This window comes from Amphibalanus amphitrite, unplaced genomic scaffold (genome assembly GCF_019059575.1).
Source record: "Amphibalanus amphitrite isolate SeventyFive unplaced genomic scaffold, NRLGWU_Aamphi_draft 001081F_arrow, whole genome shotgun sequence".
In the NCBI taxonomy this organism is placed as follows: Eukaryota; Metazoa; Arthropoda; class Thecostraca; order Balanomorpha; family Balanidae; genus Amphibalanus; species Amphibalanus amphitrite.
Window position 1 is genome coordinate 108,185 of NW_024882575.1, and position 25,256 is coordinate 133,440.

A 25,256-nucleotide genomic window follows, 5' to 3' on the forward strand; every position below is an offset into this window, starting at 1 on the left:
ATCACTTGGACGAATGCACGAGCAACTCCAGACAAAAAGTGACTGAGACATGAACCTTGACATGAACCTGGAATTGCAAATTTATTGACAAAATCATATAAAGAAAGTCTTCTTTTTGCATTATTTTTAGTTTGAAAGCATTTTAATTACACTAGGTTTTTAAGATGCTGACTTTTACATTACAGACGATGAACATAATTTAAACTCATATTTTGCTCGTATTGCCGGAGAAAGACTCGGAACACAGGATGCCTGAGCAGCAGTGTCTGTATCAGGCTCAGCGCCGTGCCAGGACTATCCGGCAAGTGCTGTTTCAGCAGGAGCTTCGGAGGTCCCTGGGCTTTCCCAGCAGTCCTCAAAAGATCAGCTGCTTCGGCGGACCGGTCTCGCCTCTTCCATACACACGATGTGCGCCGTCCTACCACCACAACCAGCGGAACTTCGTGGCCGGGAGGGACAAGGCCGGCCAGTGCATCCCGATGCAGCTGCGCTTCCGGCCAAAGTACACCCCACTTCCTCCGAGCATCGCCCCTGTCTGCGGCAACGTTGGGGGCCAGTTTCCTGCCAGCCTTCCAACTGGAACAAACTTATCCGCCTACCTGGAGTCGCCGGGCGACCCGGGCTTTCAGTCAGCTTCTCGAGACTTCTCCCGTAATTCACATCACCAAAAATGTGACTACGTCGCCAACTTTCGTAAGCCGGCGAGCATGGTGGACCCCTGTCCGTACCCGCCCCCGGAGCCGAGGAACCCTCTGCTGTGCATCAACGACGGCCTCGTGGTCGGCTTCACCCCGGATCACACGCTCATCAACGAGCTCACGGAGGACGACTGTCAGAAGCTGGGCCTGTGCGGGCCACGCCGGACCCCCGACTTCTTCGTCACCTCGCCGATCACGCTGAACGCCGTCAAGACGTCGATCCCGGGCCTGGAGAAGGCGATGCTGTACCCTCCGAAGCCGTGGAGGGACTCGTGTGGCGGCCGGGTGTACCACCGGCTGGCCAACAACGACTATTTCGAGCAGTGGTGACGTCCGTTCTATGTTTATTTGAGTTTTGTGTTAGTCAAACATTTGCTAAAATACACCGAGGCCCGAGCCTCCTCTGGCATGGTCTAAACGCTGGGTACTCCGAAGTGGTCGTTGACGGCAGTTGGGGCCGGCAGTAGTGTTGACCGTCGTCCCATGGTTTGTTACGGCGCATTCAGAGTACCGACGATGCCCTGACCTTGCTATCGACCGACCCTGGCGACGCCCATGACACGGTCGATAAAGACCACAGTCGGCGGCAAAAAGTACTGTTTGTTGAAGGCGTCCGGCTGCAGGCTCGGGCTGCCCGCGTTCTCCAGCAATAGACAGGCCTTGTCCTATTGAATGGACTCGGCACCATATGTGTTAACACGGTGGCGATAGCCAAGATTACTTTACGACGCCCAATACCGCATCGCCTAACACATGCCTGTCACCAACCGTTTCCAGTAGGAGATGAGTCACCTTGCATCCCTCATGATGACTTGTAACTTAGAGCCGCTAGCTTTTCACCCAGGCGAAGCATGATGCTGCGCTGCAGAACACACCTGAGGTGATGAACCTGCCCGCGCTGAACGTTCAGAGACAGTGGTTTGGGCCAGTGTCGGGCCCGGGCTCCCACTCGACTCATGGGAGCCGCGGCGGGTTTGTGGGGCGCGTAACCTGCAGCTCTACAGACGTCCTTGGGTCTAGCCGGCGGCCGGCGGCTCACATCAATAGTGACGTCCGTCGGCGGCGGCGGCAGCGTTACCCGCGTGGAGGTGTGGGCCGGACCAGAAGACGAGAGGACGGCGAGGGAGCGACTGGGACTGTCAGCACTGCCGCCGTCGTCACAAACACAGGTGAGGTCTGAGCGGGGGAGAGGGTTGGGGGTAGCACGTCGGGTCGGCACGTGGGTGCTGAAATTTTGGTTGATGGTTGATGTCTGTGGCCAAAATGCTGATAAATTTACGTGTAAATGTATGTAGCTTTAGTGCCTTGTGTGTACACAACTCCGCTCTCTAACAAGTCGCTCTTTTTTCATCGAACGACGGCTTTAGATAGAAACACCCTGGGCGTGTGAGGACTACTTGACCCTCATGGCTCATGGCACGCAACATAGCATGTTTCAAACAGCCATTCGTGCGGCATGTTTCCCGTGTGAAGCCCACAGAGTGCTGTCCCATGAGCCGAGCTGGCCGGCTGTGCGGGTCGGGCTGTCACAGTGCGCGGCTAATCGTTCTCTCTCCCCGCTCTCTGGGACGCACGGGTGCCGCCATGGCGCCCTGCCAGTCGCCCTCCGTCGAAAACTGCTGAGTCATGCTGGATGGTCGGCACCGGTCTTGGTGCCGCCGCAGAGCACACGCCTGCACATTGCAGGCGTTATTGTATTCCCTCCTACCTTGTGTTCCCTCCCCAGCCGATCTTACCCACAGTCTGGCTTTCTATGACTAGCCCTGATGCTAGATAGGGTCCTGTCCCTGTCATAACCTCCCCTGGAACTATGAAAAGACCTCTGTCGTTCGGTTGGTCACCTGTGAGCCTGCCATTGTAGTCTAAGCCCGTTCTGACTGCTCCCACTACCGCTCCGTTCGTCTGACCGGGCCTGGCCGTGTTTCAGGCTGTGAGTTCCGACAGTCATGTCGCGCATCATTATGTTCCTGGGTACGACCCGTGACGGGCGCAATGGAGAGCGTGTCGCCAAACACCTCATCAAGCTGCTCGAGGAGAAAAACCACTCCGTCAACCTCTTCGGTGAGCATCCGTGCCACCGAGGCTGAATTGCTTTCCAATGTGTGACTTATAGAATGAATGAACAGTGCCGTAAAACAAGAAGTCGCTGTCTTTTCTCCGGTGATCGAAAACAGTTGCTCAGGTTTGGTTCCATAATCCATGTGCTGGTGCTTGGGCACATTGGACCATGAAATAAGCTGTTCACGCTACCGTGGACGATGAAAACAATAATGCAGTGATTCTAACATCCGCCGCTGCGCCGCTGACCCTGATGTGAGACCCACTGACCGTGACGTCCGGCGCTGTGCCTCAGACCCGCTGAAGATGCCGTTCGAGCTGCTGCGGCAGCCGCTGCACTTTATGCCGGACCAGTCGGCCGCCCCCCAGTGGCTGCGAGACGCCAACGCCGAGATCGCGGCCGCCGACGGGTTCGTGGTGGTGACGCCCGAGTACAACTGCTCGCTGCCGCCGGCGCTGGTCAACATGCTCGACCACTTCCCGCCGGCCTCCTTCCGACACCGGCCCGTCGGCATCGCCTGCTACTCGCTCGGTGAGTTCGCTGCTAGTTCGGTGAGTTTACTGCTGGCTCAGTGACTTCACAGCTGGCTCTGTGAGTTTACTGCTGGCTCGGTAAGTTTATTCGGTAAGTTTCGCTCGATGGTCGCCTCGGTCGGCCGCCAGGTGTCGCCGTGGTTCAGGAGAGGTCGGTTGGACGGGCCCCAGTGGCGCCGCCAGACACTGGTGCAGAGGCTGGACGGGCTACAGTGCTGCCACTGTCACAGGGAGGTCGAGATAGGCGGATCTCGTGTGCCAGTTTAGAAGGTGTTGGACTGCGAGAGGTGCTCGTTAAAAGACTGGAACATGCAGATGTGTCGCTGAATCCAATGATACGGATCGATAAGCATGTCTGACGGATGATGATGGCACTATCCAGGTTGATGTTACACCCCATACCGGAAATGTTTGGTGGCACATCATGGCTTCTCAAGCCCCTTTTATTCTTTCGTTCCCGGTACAGTCTGTACTCTGTCATCTCCCTACTGGCCAAGTTCGTTAGCGATATATTTCAGCAATCCTCTGCCCTGCCCCTTCCGCCTGTCCAGATCGCTTCGGCGGTATGATTCAGCAGACCCTGACCTGACCCCCTCCCGTCTGTCCAGGTCCGTTCGGCGGTATGGTCTGGCTGTCCCCTGACTCTCCCTCCCCGCCTGTCCAGGTCCGTTCGGCGGTATGCGTGCGGCGGCGTTCGCGCGCCCCCACCTGAGCGAGCTGGGCCTGGTGAGCATCCCGGCCCAGTTCACCGTGCCCACCGTCACCCAGAGCTACTCGGCCGACGGACAGCCGCAGAACGAGCGCATCGAGACCAACGCCGCCCGGCTGGTCACCGAGCTGACCTGGTACGTGGACGCCCTGAAGGCGGCCAGGACCGCCGGTGTGCCCAACTGAGAACGTCACTGGCTTACACGGCCGGCGGGCAGTGGTGGCTGCGGGGCCGTGAAAAACAGGAACATGAGCAGTATTCTGTCACGGGTGGTCCGCTTTCTGTCCTATTTGAAACTCGTGGTCTTACTGGATGTTTATGGTGTGCGTAATTTTCGGAAGTTGAATAGGAATATACTTGTAACGTCTTTCATTCATAGTACTTGTTTCATGCCTTCACATCATTTCTTGAGTTAAGGCCAGGATTGCAGAAATACAGGGATGAGCAGGTTAGAAGTGTCAGAAGTGACATGTTTCATAGCTTGTCACGTTATTAACACGAATGAATGACATGGATAATTCAGCGCCTTGTCCGGTAGGTGTGCGTTTTTATTTCCTACACAGTCTTGACAAGCGTGAATACCGAATACCAAGATCGACTTTTTGAAGGATGTCACATTTTTCCTTTGTGATATTAAACGGCTATAATACTCAATACAAACGTCGATATAAGTGGGAGTTTAGCTTGATAAAATGTCCCAAAACAACTGTAAATCAAAAACTGGAAATGGTCCTCTGCGCCGTCCCTAGTTTTGTTCTGAGAACGGAGGCACGATGCTGGGTTGAGTCGCTCCGTCACGGGTGACTGCTATCACCAATTCGGCGCAAGTGCCCACCGCAACTGCCGCTGCACCCCCTCCTCCCGTGGCATACACTCTCCTCCAGAGTGGTCGCTGCATTTCCGGAGGCGTTTCCTGTGGAATTTACGGAGGACGGACAATGATATGTTGTGTGCAATATGTCGCTTCCTCTGCAGTACGGACTACCAGTAGCAGGACTTCTTTTTCTGTCTCGCTTTCAGCTCTATATACCTGATACAGCCCGATTTGAGTCAAGCTAGAGTCTCAATAATAGACGTCACGGTTGAGACCTTACGGCAAACACCAAAACCTCGAAATGCCGGTCGGTTTTCCGTTTCCAGAACAAAATTCTGTCGTCAGTTAATATCACAGGTCAGGGTTGGCCGAGTGTATTATTTCACCAACATCAGTAGTCGATAGCGATCACGGCACAAAGACACTTCCAAACAGAGAACACCGCGTTCCGCCCGCCGTCCGCTGTCAGCCGCCGACCGTCACAGCGCCGCCCGGTGTCGACGGCCGGATACACAGCTTCGTCCTTCCGCCGCCAGGGGCGCCCTAGAGCAGGTGCTGGTCGAACAGGTGCTCGGCGAGACTGTACTCGGTGCTGGTGAACATGGCCGCCAGCTGGTTGGCCTTGCTGGCCAGCTCGTTGACACGCTCCACCTCGGACTCGATGGCGTCCTGCGACTGGTGCGCCAGCTGAAACACGGCCGGTAGCGTCAGACGTGAGGTACAGGAGGTATCGCTCCCGACGGCACCGACTTATGCTGTAATTTACTATCCAGTATCTAGTAGCTACAAACTATCTCGCAACTAGTGAGATCTCCATTCAGGATAATGCTATCATCCGGGTGCCCTGGTATTCAGTCCCGCTCTCGCTCCCACTCTCTGGTCCCCGCTCTGCCTGCTCCCGTCCCTCCCAGCTCCCGTTCAATCCCGGCTCCCCCGGATGCGGCGCGTTCTACTCACGTCGGCGTCCACGGAGCAGCCGACGGCGCTGGGGCTGAGGCAGAGCGCCGCGCTGTGCAGCCGCGCCTGCTCGGCGTACATGTCCTTGGCGTCAGCCAGCGCGAGGCCGAGCGACGACAGCGCCTGGGGCCTCAGCGGCGCTGCAGTGACCTGTGAGGGTCAGGGCGGGTCACTCACGGGTGTCCGAGCTCGCTGCGGCAGTCTCAGCTCAGAAATAATAGGCGATGCGTTTCCCTGCACGGCGATCGATGCCTCGCCCGGAAATGTTGTGAGGTCGGCCTCCTGTCGCCGCGATGTGTCCTCACCTTCACGTTCAAGTGCTCCTTGACGTTGCCTCCGCGCTTGATGACATACTTGATCATGTCGATGGCCTGGTCGAAGCGCTGGTCGGAGGCCTCACGGAACAGCTTCTTGAAGCCGAGGCGGTGGTTCAGGTCGCTGCCGAAGTGGCTGGACTGGGTGGCAAAGACGACGAAAGTTAGCGCCATCAACGTGGAAAACACGAGAGCTATTTGTACATTTCTCTCGTCCAAAATGGTGTGCCTAAATTCGTATCATGTGCGATAAGAGGTGGTAGAAACAATCAAAGGGGGATTGAAACAGACAATGATGCCGATATTGTACCCAACAATTGCGCCGCTTGAGTTCACCTCAATGGGCACAACTGGCGCCATATGCCGATCAAACTACTCACAATGGCCAGGTACTTGAGGGAGAGCGACAGGGACTTCCTGAGCACGTGCTTGTAGTTGGGCGCGTGTGCGGCCAGGAAGGTTCCCACGTCACTGTTGCAGTCATCGTGCACGGATGTGGACAGGTCTGCACGGACACGGGGCACGGTCAGGTCATGACACTCCCGGCGCACTTTTTGGTCATTGGGGTCACAGCAGGGAGAAGTCCAGGCTACAGACTGTACAGACTCAGTCAGTCTGGGGTTAGGTATAACTATAAATAATTCTCAGCTTTGTTTAACAAACAGCTTTGTCTGTCTGTGTATCACTCTCTGACCTACGTCCAAGCCCCGGCAGCCATCTGACCTGACATTCCTTCACCATGGGACCCACCTGTGGCGCCTCCGATGGCCTCCTGCACCACCGTGTCCAGGCGGTTCTGGCAGGCCAGGGCGCCTCCGACCAGCAGGGTCAGCAGCAGCACGCGCATCCTGACAGCTGTGGGGTCGCACCTGAGGGACAGGGAACCCGGGAGGGATCAGCTCAGCACGCGCATCCTGACAGCTGTGGGGTCGCACCTGAGGGACAGGCAGGGAACAGCGGTCTCAGACTGACAGAAATAGGAGCTGGACGTGTCCCCGTGACCGTATTTATATCACCTGCTGGAAACAGTCCCGGGCAACGACTCGGCCGACAGGGAACGGCTTGTGGCCGTACATTGGACAAAAGTGTAAATTTTTGGACAATGAACATGTTAAAGTGAATAACACTTATTATCCGTCGATGATATCTCGTAAACCTTTCCAAAGGTCTACCGTTTTTATTTGTAAAGTAAATCGAGTAATCTTTTAACTTACTCCTTCTGGACACTGGATATCAGCACACTATGTTGCACACTATTATGTTTTTTTTTTAGTTGTTTTTTAACCGACTGTAATAGCCGACCGACCAAACTGCATTGGATATTATAGTACGAGCATAGGCGGCGGAACGGGAAGGGCATCGGGGCACCGTGCCCCCTTTTGATTTTGGCATTTTAACATTAGCCCTATGGGCGCTGCATGGAAAGAATGGGACCAAAAATCGGCAGTGTCCCCCCCCCCCTTAATCGAAGGTATTCCGCCGCTACTGAGTACGAGTGATACCGACACTTGTTTTTGAACGAACAGCTATTGACAACATTCGACTTATAAAAGGAGACGGTCGGTCGCTGCCTATTTGTAAACTGTGTATTATGCCTATAAATCGATAACATCGCACCGTGTGTAAAAAGTACATTAGAAGGGCCGAAAGAAGTCAATTTAACGTAATGTTACTAAAGATTGCCCTTGTAGCGTCCAATGCATCCGTCAGTACCGCTATGTTTAACTTCGTATTTTGTTCGCATGTAAAAAAAATCAGACACGACACCAGGAAAATAATCATCAGAAAACAGTATCGATGTGTGGCGGCTTTGACTGTAAACAAATGAACGGTGAAATCCAACCATGGTCTTGGCCAACAGACACCCGAGAAATAAGTCGCTCATAAGTGGGCTCCTACGCATGGTTTGCCGAGAGGGATCGAACGAGAATCACTAAAACAAATCAATCACTGAAACACCGACACGAGGGAGGGTCTGTGACCGGTGTCGGTGCGGGTGGCGCGGGCCAGTTTCACACTGGGTCCGGCGGGCCGACTGGCAGTGCGGCCGTTACCTTCTGTATGTCCGGCGGGGGCTGGCTGCAGTCCGGGCTCTGCTCTGTGCGGCGGGCGCTGCTCTGCGCGGCGAGAGTCCGCTCTGGGAATGCTCGACCGACGTACTAACGCGGCTCGGCCGGCTCTATCTGGCCGCGGCCGCCCGGCAACGGCGCGCCATTGGTCCGTCTCGGAGGGCCGCTCTGTTTGCTCCCGGCCCGACGGTCAAGACGGTCAGGGGTCTGACCAGGACGGCCCGCTGTCATCTCGATACGGCTCGAAATTGGAATAGCAAGCTTCAAAATTAGGTCTTATATCAATGAATTCAAATTAATGAAGTTGTTTTAACTCAACTACAAGGCAGATATCTGTAAAATATCGTCGGCCGTGCTGTGGGCGCCCCTGTTTGATCTTTGGCTGGCGCTGACGCCTGCCAGCGGATGTGTCGCGATTGGCTGCAGCCGGAGGGGGCGGCGGGTGCGGGGTGTTCCGACGGTCCGCCGGCCGCCGCCGCGCCACGATAACACAGCTCAGAGAGCGTCCAGTGCGGCGACTCGAGCGCGGCGGCCAGCTATTCTCGCGGGGACCTTCTGCGGCGACCCACCTCCCTCCAGCTCACCATGAAGAGGCTGCTGATTGTGCTGGCGTTTACGGCCGCGGCCCAGGCCACCCTGCAGGTCAACTACAACGACCCGCAGGACAAGTGTGAGTTCAACCGCTCGGCCGCCGCCGCGTTTGTTTCTGCCTTTTGATTTAAGTGCTTTTGCTTTAACACGGAAACAATAACGTTTGTGCTGCTGCCTGGCTTACATGGATGTTTATTAGTGATAAACACGACTGACCAGCTCGCCTTTCGTTCATCATGGCGTGACACTGACGGCCTGTCTGCGCCTAGGTGAGGGTCAGCCCTGCGCCAAGAACTTCAACTACGACGAGGGCTGCGCCACGGCCATCCGGAACCAGATCAGCCGCGAGCTGGAGGCCTCCTTCACCTACCTGGCTGCCGTGAGTGCCCGGAGCCGGCCCAGAGCGGACCCGGACCTGACCTTCGACCTGACATGTGACCACATTTGACCTTAACGCAGATGGAACTTCTGACCTTACCTGACATTGACCTGGCTTCTGGCCTGAACACTGACTCGACCTCTAAATTGATCCTCGACAGCGGACAGAAATTTGACATTTTACGTGACCTGACCCGTATCAGTGAGTCTGAGAAATTAAACGACGTTAGAAATTAAACGTTCGATCATTGGTTGCAATATATTACGTGCATGTGCGACTGATTTCTCGCCGTGATAACAGCAGGCTGTGTGTGAAGTATTGTGTGTGTGCTGCTGCAGGGCGCCCCGTGCTTACAGCGCTGTGTGTGCTGTTGCAGGGCGCCCACTTTGCGCAGGACAATGTGAACCGGCCGGGCGTGTCCAAAATCTTCTTCGACCACGCCAAGGAGGAGCGCGAGCACGCCATCAAGCTGGCCGACTACCTGTCCATGCGCGGAGACCGCGACACCAGCTACCTGCAGGCCTCCTACGTACGTCCCCGCGGTGTACACGTCGGCTGCAGTCGTGTTAATACATAGGTAGTCACATAGTAAAACCAGCTACCACAGCAGTTCAACTATGGTGAAGCAGATATTTCTTAATCGGAGACACGATAAGTCTACTCTGTGAGGAAGCTGGTTGGTGTTCCCTGCCGTCTAACGCCTGCCGCCTCCCGTCCCCCAGGCCCCGCTGAAGTACAGCTGGACCAACGTCTTGGAGGGTCTGACGGACGCGCTCGCCATCGAGAAGGCCGTCACGCGCCACGTGTCCGACATGATCAACGCCTGCGAGCGCGACTGGCACGTGAGTACCCACACCCATCAGTCGTGTATCTTTTAACTCTCCCCCATCCTCTGCCTGGGAGCGCGACTGGCACGTGAGTATATACCAACCAGCCGTCTCTATACCCCCCTCCCCATCCCCACTTCCCATGAGCGAGCGGGATAGGCATGTGAGTACACCGACCAGTCGTGTCGTCTGTGTCTCGTTTTTTTTTTTCGTGTGGGAATAAATTTGTTTTAATAATAGATGTATCATTGAACTCTGAACTCTATGACATGGTAAGCGGCATGTGAATGTGATTGGGAATACATGCCTGTACCCAATGGTTCTAATGTAAGGTAATGGTGCTGGCTTAGGGTAATGGTACTACAATAATGTCTTAAGTATTTCGTTCATTTTTAAATGATGCCTCTATCGCTCGGCGCGTCATTAAATAGCCGCAAAAACGTACAAATGAAAACACCAATGCCTGCCATTCTTTACTACCACCCTGATGAGGCATCGACCAATTACGTAGATGTCTGATGTCCATGACATGTCATGCTATAGCTATCTCGTATCGCGATTGTGGTTACGTACCACAAGAATCATTAGAATCAAGTATCGCGATTGTGGTTACGTTGTCACGCCCTCCTCTCACGTCTAAGAAGTGTAAAGATAGGCTAGCCCGCAGCACATCGGTGTCGTGCGGCACAGCCTAACCGTCAGGTGTACTGACTATCGATGGCTAGGGACGGAGTACGGCGTGTTGGGAGGATGTGATGTGATTTAGGTGTTTGAAGCTACTGAAAACTACAGTCAGACCAGCAGATGACGACCGATATAAGACGCTGGATGCGCCTTATCACCTCGGTCCTCTTTTCCATCCATCCTCGCCATTCTCAGGACAAACCCATCTGCATTCCCCTCACGGTTCCTTTTCTGGGCTGGCGGTCAACATCACCAGATAACCAATGTTGAGGGCAGGCCCCCACCAAGACCACTCCCTCTGTGGGGTGACCGTTTGAGCGGCAGGTCTGGCTGTTCCATTGGGACGTTCCCCACGGGGACGGTCTCTGCCGCTGCGGCGCACCGTCGGTGGTCCGCACAGTCCAACGTCATGCGTTAACGGCCAACACAGAACAGCATAAAGCGAAACATACTGACACACCACATCAACCCCTACCACCAGCTGACCGGGCTGGGGCCGCCCGGCGTCCGGGGAGCCCTACCAGTCCAGGGGATTGCTCGGCGGGGTCGGTACTGACGGACCCCAGTTGCGCGATTACTGTCAGTTTTGTTTTCATTTTGGAGAGGCGCTTTAATTTAAGTTTATCTTTTGCGCCGATCCACCACTGAGCTTGTTAGTTGTTCTGTTTCTTGTAGGTATTGCTAGAGGCGAGTAGTAAAACACGGAACAAACATAGCTTGTCTCTAACAAAACAAACTACCGATGCCTTACCACCTTGGTCCGTTCTGGGCTAGCGATGTCTCCTCATTAGCGCTCTCGTCTCTGTTCGCAGGCGGCCGACTGGCTGACGGCAGAGATGCTGGACGAACAGCACAAGGGCAGTCGCGAGTTCTCCGGACACATCGCCAAGCTGGGCAGGATGCTCGTCTCGCAGCCGAACCTGGCCGAGTACATGTTCGACAAGGAGCTGTAGGCGCGGTTCACACTGTGAGCACCGGGCCAGCCTCGCCCGCCAGCGGCGGCGGGGCCGGCCCTGCACCGATGAGGGCCTAAAGGGTGGGGCGTTGGAGAGTGTCTTAATGCGACGATACTGACGCAATGTGAAATAATATACCGTCTGTGGTACCGAACGAACTGTGTTTTACTATTGGACTGGGGTTGGTGCCTGGTGGTGTGCGTGCGGCACTATGGACAGGGGTAGCTTTTAGTCAAAATGATAATATTTACCCTGCTGAATATCTGTTATTGGCGAAATTGGATACTTTCTCCTTTGGACTCACAATGCAAAATGAAACGAAAGAGTAGAAATCGGATGTTCAACGCACATGTGGTGGCTGAAGTAAGACCCAACACCAACCCAACCACAGAACCACAAGGACTTCCAAACATTGGCAATGGTAAACTATTTTAGATATAAACAACGGAGGGGGGGGGGGGGGCTCGCACAGTGTATCCAGCCTAAGAGGGGTAGCCACTGGCCAATGCGTCTCTTCATTAAACACACGCGTTCTTGGCGGGTCTCTCCCCCCCCCCCCCGATTTCGGTCCGAGGCATAGAGAAGTGTGAAATAGCCAAAGGGAAATATTAAACGTCTATGTATTAGCAGAGGCTGAGGAAGTAGCTCAGTAGCGGCGGAACACCTTTAAAAGGGTGTTAACCTTTAGTATGGGTGGGCACTGCCAACTTTTGGTCCCATTCTTTCCATGCAACGCCCATATGGCTAATGTTAAAATGGCAAAATCAACGGGGGGCACGGTGTTCCGTCCCGTACGTTCCGTCGCCTATGAAGTAGCTTGAGCCGTAATAATGTGTAATAACGGTAAAAATGATATAACAGCAGCCAGCAGCTATTCTTATATGTCTGCATGATATGAGCCGATGCAAGAACTCAGTCTTTCCGAGTTGGCGAGGTGCACGTGGAAGCCATACTGCAGAGGCCGACCGCGGGCAGTCAACGAGATGCAGAACCACCCAGTGCATGTTGAAGCTATCCTCGCGGAGGTATTTTGGTATATTCCTCTGCTCATTCCTTCATATGGCAGCTCTATTTGCTACATATCATGCGCAGTTGCGACTTTACGTTTATTTTCATCAGACTGGAAAATAACATCATAGGTCGTATTTCATTGATTTCATTGGATTTATTCAAATACCTAGGCCAAAACGGGCAGGAGACAGGAGTGTTGATCTCAGATTACTCTTGAAGCTCTTGAATAGTGAACCATGATCTAGGGAAGCACTGTACTGGAAGATAACCGGAGATCACGTTGCCTTGTCCGGTCCAAGGGCCGTACCTTTGGCACGCTTTCTGGGATAGGTATTTTGATTTTGCCGAGAAACAGGTATGTACTGGTATGTACCAGGTATGTACGTGCCTATGCACGTTTCATTATTATGTAACAGCCATTAAGTAGGCTGTAATGTGTATGGTTCAGCTTACATTCATGTGAAAATAATCCAATTTATCCCCTCGCAAAGGTTTGATTTAGGCATGGCAATGGTTTCAAGCTGCTTAGCAAGCTTGAGTATTATTCTACATTTTTTTCCAATGACAGACCTAGAAAGGCATTATTAGATGATGTGTGGTGGGAGCATGCCAATTGGCAATGCAGAGACTTTCAAACTTGATCAATAGGTACCTACTTGTCTTGAGTTATACGTACATTGCTGATAGGTGAGGTTGGTACCTACTAACAACAACAGATTTGAAATGCTCCTTGAGTTTTTTTATACCTACTGCTGCATTATTTAAAACATTATTCTTTGTGAGGGAAATATTTTTTTTTTCAGCTGGGTGAGATACATGAAAGAATCATGCATTACGTGCTATAGGATATCCCAGTGACTTCAGTAGGCGGAACTATGGTCATGAGTACCCAAATATAGGAACGTTCCCATTTTTGGGAACGGAGTTCCCAAATATGGGAACGGGCGTTCCCATTTATGAGAACGGAAGGCAATTTTTCGGCCGTTCGCCCACTAAAACTCAAAAGTGCATCACGTCTCAAAAAAGTGCACGCTGATTTAAGTATCTACTAAATCTCCATAAAGTTATCTTTAATCTGACCGTGGAACAAGGAAATTGACCGTGGAATGATATTTTTAATGATTTTTTAAAAATGACAGAATGGTGGAAATATGGGTTATACGACATTTAACATGCAATTTTAAGGAAAATGAAGCATTTTTTACATTTTGAGGTCAAGTATAATAATTTTCGCCTGGTTATGAAGTTTCATTCTAGCGACACCAGATGCTGACATATGCAAGCGAACACGCGGACAGTCCCGAGGTAATATTGTTGACTTTTGGTGTCGGGGCGATCGACCGCGTGGAACGTCAGTGATTTTACCGAACTACTGTTGTAAACTCAGTTTCAGTGGTTTAAAATCATTCAGCTGTATTTTATCAGCCCTGAAAGACATATTTTATTTGGATGCTAGCTGTTTAGCGTTGTTTTATAAGCAGCGTCATGAGCGTGGTTTTTGTCTTCGGCGTTTCTAAGCATGATCGTTTGGGGGGAATTTCTCTGATATAGGTCGCTCTGTGTGGCTTATTTATAATTTTTATGCTGATTTCGATCATTCCTCGTGCCCATCCTACCAGGCCTTTTGCCACTTACACTCATTAAGAAAGGAAAAAACTAGATTTTCATTGGGACTAGGTGTTTTGAGGGTGTAACATATTCAGCGTTCCCATTTTTGGATACTTCTTGTGCTCGTCAACTCTCGGTGATTAGCAGACAGGTGCTTGACATGTCTCCACCCTCGGCGCGGACGGTGGATATAGGTATGGAAGACCTTGTTGAACATCGCTGAGCGTTGTGGATTACGTAATCCTGCAGAGGGGGGCGTGCCCGCTGCGAGATCGACGGGAATAAAAGCGCAGAAGACCGGGCGAAACATGCAACGGTCTTGCCGGAAAGGTCATCTGATGATTGTTGCGTTACCAATAATTTGCGGCGTTGGACGTGATGCTTGTTAATGAAAAGAGCCCCTGAAAGGCGTCGGTGAAATCGTTCCCAATTTTGGGTACGCCGTTCCCATAATAAGGAACGCTTGCAGCGCCAGTGTACGAGAGCGTTCCCAAATTTGGGCTCGCGGCCCGGATGATGGACTGCTTTAGAAATAGGGGAACGATTTGAAACTACGATGGGCCTTACAATATCAAACTCTTTCCCAACAATATTGAGACAACGATCAGGCGGTTCACGATCGTTTTATATTTTTTGGACGTCATTTAACGGTTCTTTTTCTTGTTTTAAATAATGCCTACATGGCGTTCCCATATTTGGGTTTATCGTTCCCAAACATGGGAACGAAAATGCGTTCCCGAAAATGGGTACGCTTGACCATAGTTCCGCCTACTGACTTTGTGCAGACTTATTCAGTTATCTATCACACATAGTTTCTGATAACTAATGACTACATTTCTATGTGAGAAACCTATTTTATATTGGTGGAGTTGTTACAGGATGAAACCTTACCACTTATCTTGATCTTTATTTCAGGATGGACGAGGATGGGCTACGACAGAGGCAAACTGGGGCTGCTGGGGATGATACTGAGCCACTGCTACACTCCAGGACTCAGGCCAGACAGCCGCCATCATTCTGGGAATCCATCAAGGCTAGCATGGTGCTATCCCTTGTTGGCATAACTATCTTTTTTGGTGGTATTGGACTGCAATTTTGGAATGAGGTAACTGACTCAGTGTATTTGCAACACATTCCTGTCCTAAGGAATTCAAAATATTGCTAATACTTTTATGTTAACTTCATCGAATTGATTTTGAAGATACATTTTTAGATATCTTATCCAGTGAAAAATGATACCTATGAAGGTCATGGAGAGGATAAATTGATATTTTTTTCATGTGGAGATGCTAAATCATTCCATGTGATGTCTGATAGCCTCTTACTTTTTCTGAACATCTAAATTTTTGTTGACTGTGTTTAGTGTTATAGTATTATTTTGTTGTGCATAGCTTAACATTCTGGTATTTTGGGTGTGGTACTTAAAATTCATTAGACTCCTGACCTCTGACCTGGCTCTGACGCCAGGGTCGGGCGGTGGAGCGCGCCAAGGCGCTGTCGGAGGGTCTGAGCAGCGCTGTGCCGCTGAGCGCGCCGCAGCGGCCGCTGCCGGAGAACGACGGCCGCCTGGTGCACTTCACGGCGCAGCTGGAGGTGCCGCAGCCGCTGACCGAGCCGCGCTACGGCGTGGCCGTGGCCGCCGTCAAGCTGAAGCGGCGCGTCCAGATGTACCAGTGGGTGGAAGAACAGAGCAGCAGGTGGGTCAGAGGCGTCAGAGCAGCCGTAGTGGGTGGAGGAGTGGAACAGCCGGTGGGTCAGCTAGGCAGGGGCTTCAGAGGCATCAAAGGCATCAAAGCAGGCCTGGTGGGTGGAGCTGGTTCACAGACAGCTGGAAGCTATTCCATACTCCATAATCTTCTGTGGATTGTTAGGGCAGTATCAGGGAAAAGCAGTGCATATTTAAAAACATTTGGTTGTTTTTTTTCGTATTCACATTTTTGTTAGCTTCAATCAAGTGAGGTCGATTTTATGCGACTGATGAGCAGATAGTCCTGCCATGTTTTGATACATTTTTTCAATCTTCCCAGGACAGTGGAAACGGCCGATGGACAACAAGTTGAGACATCGTACAACTACTACAAAACATGGAAAGACAAACTGGTGGACAGCTCGTCGTTCAACTCGCCGTTCAACCACGAAAACCCAAAGTGAGTGTTGAGAAACGTCGCATCATCGGCTCAGTTTATCGTAAATATCCGACATCAACTAAGCCGATCCGTTCGTTCTAGTCGTTTCCCAAATATGAACTCGATGATCACTGACGATTTTGTGCTCCAGTGGATTATCATCTCACATGACTTCCGGTTTTTACGTTACTTTGACATTTCGTCAATGTTTCGACATTAAAGTGCGTTGTCATGCCTCATATTGTGCCCCCAATAACCTTTTTTAGCTCATTAAGTGTTCCATATATTTTACAGCATCTGTCGATTTAGCGTATAATTGCATATCAAGCAACTGTAGTCTTCGTTTGCAGTACTACGAGTATTTTCGAAATGGAATGCGGCATGTCGATATGATACAGCACACACATACAACCATGCGCCGGCGTGGAATCCGAATTAGTAGTTACGTTATATAAAACTGGCTAGCAGCTGCTTACATAATTTCTAACTTATCAATGTTTACCTTATCAGCTGTCGTGGTGTTGAAGGCATTTCAATGCAGCGCGTGTTCGCTGCATCGTAGTCGCGACAGTACCAGCCGGTGCTTGGGAGATGACTTAGCTGATCTAAAGGAAAACATGACTTGCAAGTTTTCAATGTGTAGGTATGGTGCATTGCCATATTTTTCTTTTCAAAGGCAGTGCCAAGTCAACAGCCAATATCATTGAATGCCAATGGTGGTTCATAGGATTTCAGTTTCTCGAAACTGCTTTATTTTTCTCCCTATTTTTTGGATGGTCGACATGGTGAAGATCTAACGCTGCATTGCAATATATTGCTTGTTTTGACCTTCTTTAGACCTCTGGTTAGCTTTCGTTAGAAGTTTCAGCGTAATCAGTCGCCAAACTGCAGTTCTGCTTCTAGTTTTTAAACCTCTATTCCACCACCTTTGGACGCTAAAACCTTCCTCCCCCAGCCAGATTAAGGTTGATTTAAGCTTCTCCTGCAATGGCCGACACTGAACTGCTACCCATATCAGTCTCACATTTCACCATTCAAGAAAAAAAAAACTATCGAATTAACTGTTCACCCATGTCGACGCTGTTTACGCTCCTACATTGTCTTTTTCATTTTACTCACATCTTCTATGTTCTGAAGATGAGAGTGGCTTTTAGAGTATGAACTGTGATGGGATTGGGAGGATATTTTGTAGCCCGTGCATATAGGATGCTGTGTTTGGTGCTGAAATGCAGTGCTGGGCGATAGTTTATCTTCCAGGTTCTTAGAATTGTTAATGTTGCCGACAAACTGACTAATTTTTGTCTGAATGCTTACATTAAATGACCTTGTTTGTCAGTTTGTGCCTTTTAGCATCAGGAGCAAGAAAGTATGTTGTGGGCCCTTCCTATTTATCTCGTCCTCGGGAAGAACTGGCGGCCCCTTTTTGTTTGTAAAACTGCCCGCTGACTATTCAGCGACGGTCGAAAAACGTCTATGTCCGGCAATGACGGAAAGTACTTTCCAACTAAGAAAAGATCTTCCTTTACAGCACAATCATATCCGCCTGTCCTGTTATCATTGAAACCACTCGGAATGTATTATCAGACCAGGATATAAATCGATCGGGATAGCAACTTTAAGTCGACGTGTATCCAGAGTCAGATCTACATACGTCCTCTGAAATCGTGCTCTGGAAAGGCTTAGTTAAAACGACACGATCGGCCTAATGACTCCTACGTTTAAGGGCAATTGGAAGATGACTGGGATAAGTAGCGGCGTCCGGTCCAGCGTCCGGTGAACCGACGCATCAAGCTGCGCGGCCAGATCTACCACTGGAGCGGCTGATTATCAACGTGCGCTACGGGCTGCGACAACATGCGCTATTTAAAGAAGTTAAATGATAACTAACCAATATAAGCAGTAAGGAATGGAAGACCTCTTTCCTAGCAATAACTTCATTGATTTCAATCCGCTTGTGGCACCTCTAATCACATGTCTGTCATGAGACGATGATTGTCCTTTCCACAAAGCCTGCCCCTGTCAGCGATGACGCCCGTTGTGGATTCGTGTCACGTATATTTGATCGCCATGTCGTAGGTGCTCGTCGTTGACCCCGGCCTGACCCGCCGTCTCTGAGTCAGTGCTCGGCGTAGCTGTTTCTCCGTGCTGAGTCACCTTCACGTGGTCAGCGGACCGACACCGACCTGTGTTCCGCGTGACGATCCCTGCTCCGCTGTTCGGACAGACAAGTATTACTGTCTAGGATGTCAGGTCTGCGCTGCGCGTCCAGGACCCATCCGCTTCCAGCGAAATATCCAACGGAAACTGGGGAGATTTGCCGAAATGACATAATAATCTGCCAGCATAATATTGTATAGCTAGCACGAAATATTCCACTTTTCCCCACCTGCTACCTTCGCCCGCTACCTCTGCTCGTCTCTCTCACCCAGCCCTTCCTTCCCTCCTCAGGACGATGCCGCTCGAGTCGCGGATTCAGGAGGCGCCCGTGGCGCACCTGGCCGGTTTTCTGGTGACCGAGGAGCTGCGTCAGCTGCTGACGCGCTTCACGGTGTTCGCCTCTGACGAGCGGCCGGCCGACCGGAGCATCAAGCTGCACGGCGACATCTTCTACCACTGCGACAACATCGAGTCGCCTGCCGTGGGCGACATCCGCGTCCAGTTCGCCTACGCCGGGAAGTCGGGAGACACGGTGAGTCGGGCTGGGAACACATCGACGGAGGGAGGGACGGGTTGGAAGGATTGACTTTATTGCTGTGTGGTTGTGTGGTGATGGTGAACTCTCCGAAATGACGATGTGAAACACACGATGGCCGCTGCATGTTTCGTGTTTCCAATTAGACATCCCACATCGGTTGCTAAGATGAGGTTGGCGACAGTGAGGCTAGCAAACTGGGAGCGCCGGACCGAGCAATTAGACTGGGGAACTGGGAGTGGCGGGTTTCTCAGCTCGCCCTATCGAGGTCCGTCATCCGGTAGGAGGCGGTCGGTCGCCAGGCAGTTGTGCTTGGATGACCTCGCACACCGATAATGCTGATAGATATCTGATCTCGCGGCCGAATGGCACTCACTTTTTATTGCGTTTGAACGTTCGCATTGTCGTCAGGCGACTTGATCGCACCCCGTGACCCGTCGTGGTCCTTCGAGTGGTGAATCGTCAGAGACTTTGGACGGCTTTTGTGATGTGGCACTGCTCCTAGGCTGACAATCATCCCTGATAGGCGTTCTCGAGTGTAAGACACACAGCCAGACTGCTAATCAGGACGGTATTCGCTGTAAACACTTGTCGCCTGCGTGACCGGGCAGAATCGGCCGCTCGAGATGACTCGGTGGTGTTGGCGTCATCCCAATCGGAGCGGCTGGCGCGGATGACGGTGCATGATACTGCTTGTTAGTTGTTTCTTTTATTTGTTTATCTTCTACTTAAAAAATGTAACATCACTCATCAAAGTGGCATTGACAGCTGCTTGGTCTGCTCGAGTAATCCAGAGGCTGGTTACCTATATTGTTGGTTTTTATATCAAAACGAAGCCGTGCGCGCCCGCGTGCATTTGACTACGGTAACAGATGACCACGACGTGTCAAGGTGGCCTCTGCTGGTTACCAGGTCGTGCCGCCGCCTGGACTGCCTTCTTTGTGCGCACCCTCTGCCCCCGGCGGTCAGCATCAGCACGGTACAGTTAGGACTCGTGGACGTCATACCGATACATCTCACATCGGAGCTGTTTGCCTCTCCTCGCTGTGATAGCAACGGGCCGAGGCTGCTGTGAAGAACTAGCATGTCATCAGGTTCTTTTGTATTAGCACTTCACATTTTCTGTTTAGCTCGAGGGTTGATATGGACAAACATCCTTTTTTCCTCGTCATCGCATTTTTTCATCAGATAAAAAGAAATGGGCGACTGTTATCGTCTAAAACCCTGTCTAAGAGCTCACTAACAAACTTTAATTACTATAGTATAAATATGAAGAGCAGCTATCCTGAATGTGCAATTAGTGTTATATCGGTATTCGGTATACATTAAAATGTTTGGTACTAAATGAGGATGTACTAAAATGAGGGACCATGGCACTTGTGTGGTGTCCAATTACAGCCATGGTGATCACCGCTCACTGCTCATCTCGGTGCCCATCTCCGAGTACCAGTTGATGATAAGCTGGCGCACCGTGCTGTGATATTGGCAGCCCGTGTAGTTCGATATGGACGTGGTAACAGAGTGTGTCCATGTCCTCGACTGATTGCTGACCCCGTTACATAACATTTTGCAGGCTGCACTAACAAGAGTCATGGCAAAGCGCGAATCAATCAAACAATCCACTCTTGAAGTTGTCATACATCTTTGACAGACCCACTTGTCGGAGAGCATGGGCGCTCTCAACAGCAGTGCCTCTGCAAATCAGATCGCATCACACGGGCTGCATAGCTCTTGACCTCGCGGGTAGCGATGGAACACTCGTGGCTGGTGCATGTTTGCAGTCGGTTGCTGAGTGGATGGGTGTGTTGTGGGGGGAAGGGAGGGAGGGGCCTGAGTGGTCTCTATTAGCTCCCCCAGCCGCTGATGTTTCTAAGAAGACGCTCCGGCCCGGCAACGCGTTTTTGTTTGGCTGATAAGAGGGCTAAAACTTACCAGAATATTTTACCAATTATGTTTCGCCGGACCGCAGCAGCGGCCGATCATAGGCTGGCGGGCCCCTAAACATTTTAATGAGCTGGGCCCCAAGTCACTTGCAACATTTTGCAACATTTGGATTTCGGACCCGGCAGCGGCTGCAATTGCATCGAGGATTGCGGAGCATCCTGGGCATATGTTTTAGCACAGCGATGCGCGCTGTTTACAGTTACGTCTGACCCCATAAACATAGTGCAGACGCGGCTGCGGACATAGGACAGGCGGCTCTCCAGTCTCCAGTGTTTGGCAGACCCAGGGTCACGAGGGTAGTGGGGGGGGGGGGGGGGGGGACGCCGCGGGGCGGGTGGTGGCAGTCCGTCGGCTGGGTTCCAGTGGAAGGGTGACGGTGTTTGTTTACACAATCCCGGCCACTAGAGACGCTAACTGCGCATATGTTGGTCAGCGCTATACGTGATCACACGGAGTAGCCGGAATCGCTGCAATGTTGATCCCCGGCCTGCAGCGGGGCAACATTAACATGCTGACGGCTCTGTCCCTTGACCAGTGACGTAGAAAACTTATTTTACGCTTCATCATCCTGATAACTAACAACGAGGTGTTTTTCAAACAGATTCTGTTGCACTTGCAAACGCAGATATACATTCAATCAGCACACAATTCATAAATTATAACTTACATATCGTCATATGTTAGAGAGATGGGTTAGAAATACTACATCCCTTGTCAATGTTCGAGTCATCTAAAATTGTACGCTATTTTACGTTGTGATATACCGTGCGGCGTGCGTTTTATCATACGCGTCGTAGCATAGTTTTCACGTCAGCGACTGTGCAGTGTGCGCCATCATTGAGGGCCTGAATTCCTCTCGTCGTCGCCGGTCCCGTTTCCCCTGAGTCTTTACCGTCCCCATTTGGTTGCCCTTGTTACCGTTCACGCCCCCCCCCTCCCTGCAGGTGAGCGTGGTCGGTAAGCAGGAGGGCGACCGTCTGGTGCCGTACCGCACCTCCAACGGCCACCAGCTGCTGCTGCTGCAGCCGGGCCGGCGCACGCACCACGACATCTTCGCCGACGAGCTGTCGTCGAACCGGGCGCTGACCTGGTGGCTGCGCGGCGCCGGCTGGCTGCTCACCTTCGTCGGCCTCAGCTGCCTCACCAGCCTGCTCAACGTGCTCGGTGAGCGCGGCGGCGGCGGGATGCTGGAAGGGGCTGGTCTTAGTGGGGGTGTCAAATATGGTCTCCGAGTTTCCGTGTGGATTTCCTAGTGTATGACAAGTTCATCTCAGTGAGCTACACGACGTGTTGCTGAACTCTCCAACTTGCCCGGTGTGCGATTAGGCTACGAGTCGATTAGGCTCGTACTCCCATCAGCCTTTGACCCTTTGGAAGTTGGATACAACGATCACTGTGATGAATTGTAAACCTGTAAGCCGTGCTCGCACTTCAGCTCCCTCCCCCCCCCCCCCCCCAGCGTCCCTTCGCAGTGAGCCGTGTGCGACACACACCTGACTCCCTCTCTCTCTACCCCTCTGTACGGCACACACCTGACTCCCTCTCTCTACCCTCGGCAGTGAGCCGTGCCTGACCGCCCTTCCCTCTCTGTCCGCCGTGTGAGCTGCGTCTGACCTTAACGCCCCCTCTACCCTCTGCAGTGAGCCGGTTCCCGGTGGTGCGCGAGGTGGTGGCGCTCGGCGTCACCTCGCTCAACTTCAGCGTCTCGGTGGCCGTCTCGCTGGCCACAGTGGCCGTCAGCTGGCTGTGGTTCCGGCCGCTGGTCGGTGTCGGCCTGCTGGTGGCCGCCGCGCTGCCCGTCCTCTGGCGCTGGCGCTGGGCAGACGCCGACCAGTGGGAGCCGCGCCCGCCGCGGGTCACCGTCACACGGCCCCGCGGCCTGTTCAGGAGTCAGCGCGCGCCGCCCGCCGCAGCCGCAGCCGGAGCCGGAGCCGCCGCCGCCGCTCAGCCGCCGCCGTACGGCTGGAGCGTGCCGTCCTGATCACGGCGCTGCTGGAGGTCGGTGCCAGTGGGCGCCGTCCTGATCACGGCGCTGCTGGAGGTCGTTGGTGGAGGGGAGGTCTGTTCTGGGCGGCTGGTGGCGGCAGGGTGCTGTCTCGGTTCGGTTGGTTTCTCGGGTCCGAAGCAGTATGACGGGTCGCTGGTTCCCGGTAGGCGCAGGGCCTTATAGTGAGGTGCGGTAATGTGTCGTCTATGCCTTGTCTCGTGTACTGAGTCGTGCAGTGCTAGACAAGTTACGGAAGAACAGCCAAAGAAAGGGCAGTCGAGTTGTTTGTGATTCCTAGAAACGTATTTATAGTGTTTATACAGCAGCTCTCAAGTGCCAAATGGGCTTAGTGGTAAGCTCATAAACGGTTCATAGATAGCGAGACGTACTGCATGTCTATTGTCGATATATCGATAAATGAAGACTTGAATCTATTTCATGTATGGTTACCTGACATATGGAATCCAGGCTCTCTTCGCGATCCTCAGCTTGATGAACTTTGTTCTGATATTACACTTGTATCATTAAATATTGTGCTCATTTGCATCTTTTCACCATTTGTATCGTAAATGCACAAGCATTGAGACTGTAAGTCGTTAATTTTAAGCGTGTCTTTTTTTTTTGTATACCAATTACCAACGTCAGACGTTAAACGATTCCATGTCGCAGTGGTGGTTATTTATTGTCCAATTTGAGCATTCAATACCGTAAGGTAGCCCAAGGTGAGTTGTTTTCCCGTTCTTCATGCTTGGATGGGGCCAGTCAAAGGATGCACGGTTACTGGTTGTGATGGGGTATGGTATTGCCTCAATACACCGCATTCGAAATGATGCCGTGAGTTCAGATGTGTGTCTGATCGGGCGCTGACCACATGATCGCTCGCAACTTCATTTGTATTGAGTCTTGTTGGAAATATACCTAATGAGAAAACCAAATCGGTGATCAAGACACATCGAAGAAATAATTAGCCCCCTATGCTTAATGTGCACTGTTGTTTATACCATCCAACAACGCCAGATTTGCGTTGTTTTTCGAAGCAATCTTCGAAAACAATCTTCCGCGATGAATACGCGACTGGATGGAGTGTCACAGCTCACCCAGTAGGCTCCCTGTTAGGTTGGGTCAGTGTCGCGTTGGGGAGCTGGTGGAAGAGCGGCAAATGACCAGGGTTGTGCTTGACTCATGAGTCGAGTCAGAAATTTGACTCAACTCTGACTCAAATGAGTCAGATTTGAGTCGAGTCGGATAAAATGTTGAGCTGTTGAGTTGAGTCAGAGTTGAGTCGGACAAAAATATTAAGGTGTTGAGTTGAGTCAGAGTTGAGTCAGTAAAAAAACTTTTGACATTGAGTTGAGTCAAAAACATTTAGGAACATGAGTCAGCTGACTCAACTTTCTAGAAACAATATATAGTATAAGTTTTTCATTCTCCCCCCGCTTAACAACTTTGGCCTGGCCCTGCTGCCGGATTTTTTCACCCCCCCCCCCCCGCTCAACAACTTTTTTATCGGAGTCAATTTTGAGTCAACACACTTGACTCAACAAAAAAATTGAGTCAAGTTTGAGTCAACTCATCTTTTCATTGAGCTGCTTGAGTCATGAGTCGAGTCAAGGGAAAAAATCAGCTCCTTGTTTGAGTCAGAGTTGAGTCAGGGCATTCTGAAGTTGAATGATGAGTCGAGTCGGCAAATTTTTTTGAGTCGAGCACAACCCTGCAAAAATGACGCTACCCGATCGCCGATGATTTCAGGACGGCGCGTGTACACGACGACGAAAACGGCAGCCCTTAAAAGGGATGTAAACAAATACAGGCAACAGCAAGGGTTTGAAAAGTGGGTGAAGTGTACGGATGCCTGATGCACGGATAAGACGTGCCCGTGGGACGCGAAGAGTCGAGAGGCCGGACGTCGACCGAAGCGCCTGTTGGACAGATTTCCCGTGCCCCACATCCTGATAGCCTGCCGCGCACCACAGGGGAATCCGAGGGACGGCACGAACAGGAATCCCTGTGGAATCCCCACACTACCCCCAAGTGAGCTCAGCGGTCCTGGCGGGGGTACCCGTCTGCCAAAAGCTGATGCAAGTCTCTGCTGACAATGCAAAGCATTTGTTAGAAGATGAACAACACATACTACATTGCTAGACCTCTGTTGCTTGTTGTTCCAGTCCGGAGGCCGGTCGAGACCGTACACAGCGTCGGAGTGGTCGGTGAATCAATTTATATCCCGGTTCCCCATGAACAATTCTTATATACCTACATACGCCTTTTTGTGATGTCCTTTGCACTTCTCTGCACTAA

General features: G+C 51.8%; 4 protein-coding genes across 5 annotated transcripts; 3 read left to right on the forward strand and 1 right to left on the reverse strand.

Moving 5' to 3' along the window:
* The first annotated feature begins 40 nt into the window (after positions 1 to 40).
* Positions 41 to 4,670, forward strand: LOC122369867 (NADPH azoreductase-like). The gene is made up of 4 exons (XM_043344958.1): positions 41 to 1,867; positions 2,626 to 2,759; positions 3,052 to 3,288; positions 3,955 to 4,670. Exons 2-4 carry the CDS (start codon positions 2,645 to 2,647, stop codon positions 4,182 to 4,184), a joined length of 582 nt encoding a protein of 193 aa, XP_043200893.1. The 5' UTR covers positions 41 to 1,867; positions 2,626 to 2,644; the 3' UTR covers positions 4,185 to 4,670.
* A 501-nt stretch (positions 4,671 to 5,171) lies between these two features.
* On the reverse strand, positions 5,172 to 8,314 carry LOC122369864 (ferritin-1, chloroplastic-like). 2 transcript variants are annotated; one of them, XM_043344955.1, is made up of 6 exons: positions 8,139 to 8,314; positions 6,835 to 6,953; positions 6,465 to 6,589; positions 6,076 to 6,225; positions 5,771 to 5,920; positions 5,172 to 5,500 (listed from the first exon to the last, which is right to left on the reverse strand). In XM_043344955.1, exons 2-6 carry the CDS (start codon positions 6,929 to 6,931, stop codon positions 5,357 to 5,359), a joined length of 666 nt encoding a protein of 221 aa, XP_043200890.1. In that variant the 5' UTR covers positions 6,932 to 6,953; positions 8,139 to 8,314; the 3' UTR covers positions 5,172 to 5,356. The 2 variants fall into 2 exon arrangements, with proteins under 2 accessions (XP_043200890.1, XP_043200891.1); XM_043344956.1 differs by having other exon boundaries at positions 6,835 to 7,019; positions 8,139 to 8,283.
* Positions 8,315 to 8,570: 256 nt separating this feature from the next.
* On the forward strand, positions 8,571 to 11,744 carry LOC122369865 (ferritin subunit-like). The gene is made up of 5 exons (XM_043344957.1): positions 8,571 to 8,823; positions 9,014 to 9,123; positions 9,500 to 9,652; positions 9,846 to 9,965; positions 11,447 to 11,744. The coding sequence occupies exons 1-5, from the start codon at positions 8,739 to 8,741 to the stop codon at positions 11,585 to 11,587; spliced, it is 609 nt and encodes a 202-aa protein (XP_043200892.1). The 5' UTR covers positions 8,571 to 8,738; the 3' UTR covers positions 11,588 to 11,744.
* A 934-nt stretch (positions 11,745 to 12,678) lies between these two features.
* On the forward strand, positions 12,679 to 23,788 carry LOC122369868 (transmembrane protein 43-like). Its single transcript, XM_043344959.1, has 7 exons — positions 12,679 to 12,956; positions 15,125 to 15,314; positions 15,677 to 15,906; positions 16,237 to 16,356; positions 18,784 to 19,024; positions 21,916 to 22,135; positions 22,612 to 23,788. The coding sequence occupies exons 2-7, from the start codon at positions 15,126 to 15,128 to the stop codon at positions 22,950 to 22,952; spliced, it is 1,341 nt and encodes a 446-aa protein (XP_043200894.1). The 5' UTR covers positions 12,679 to 12,956; position 15,125; the 3' UTR covers positions 22,953 to 23,788.
* Positions 23,789 to 25,256: the final 1,468 nt, after the last annotated feature.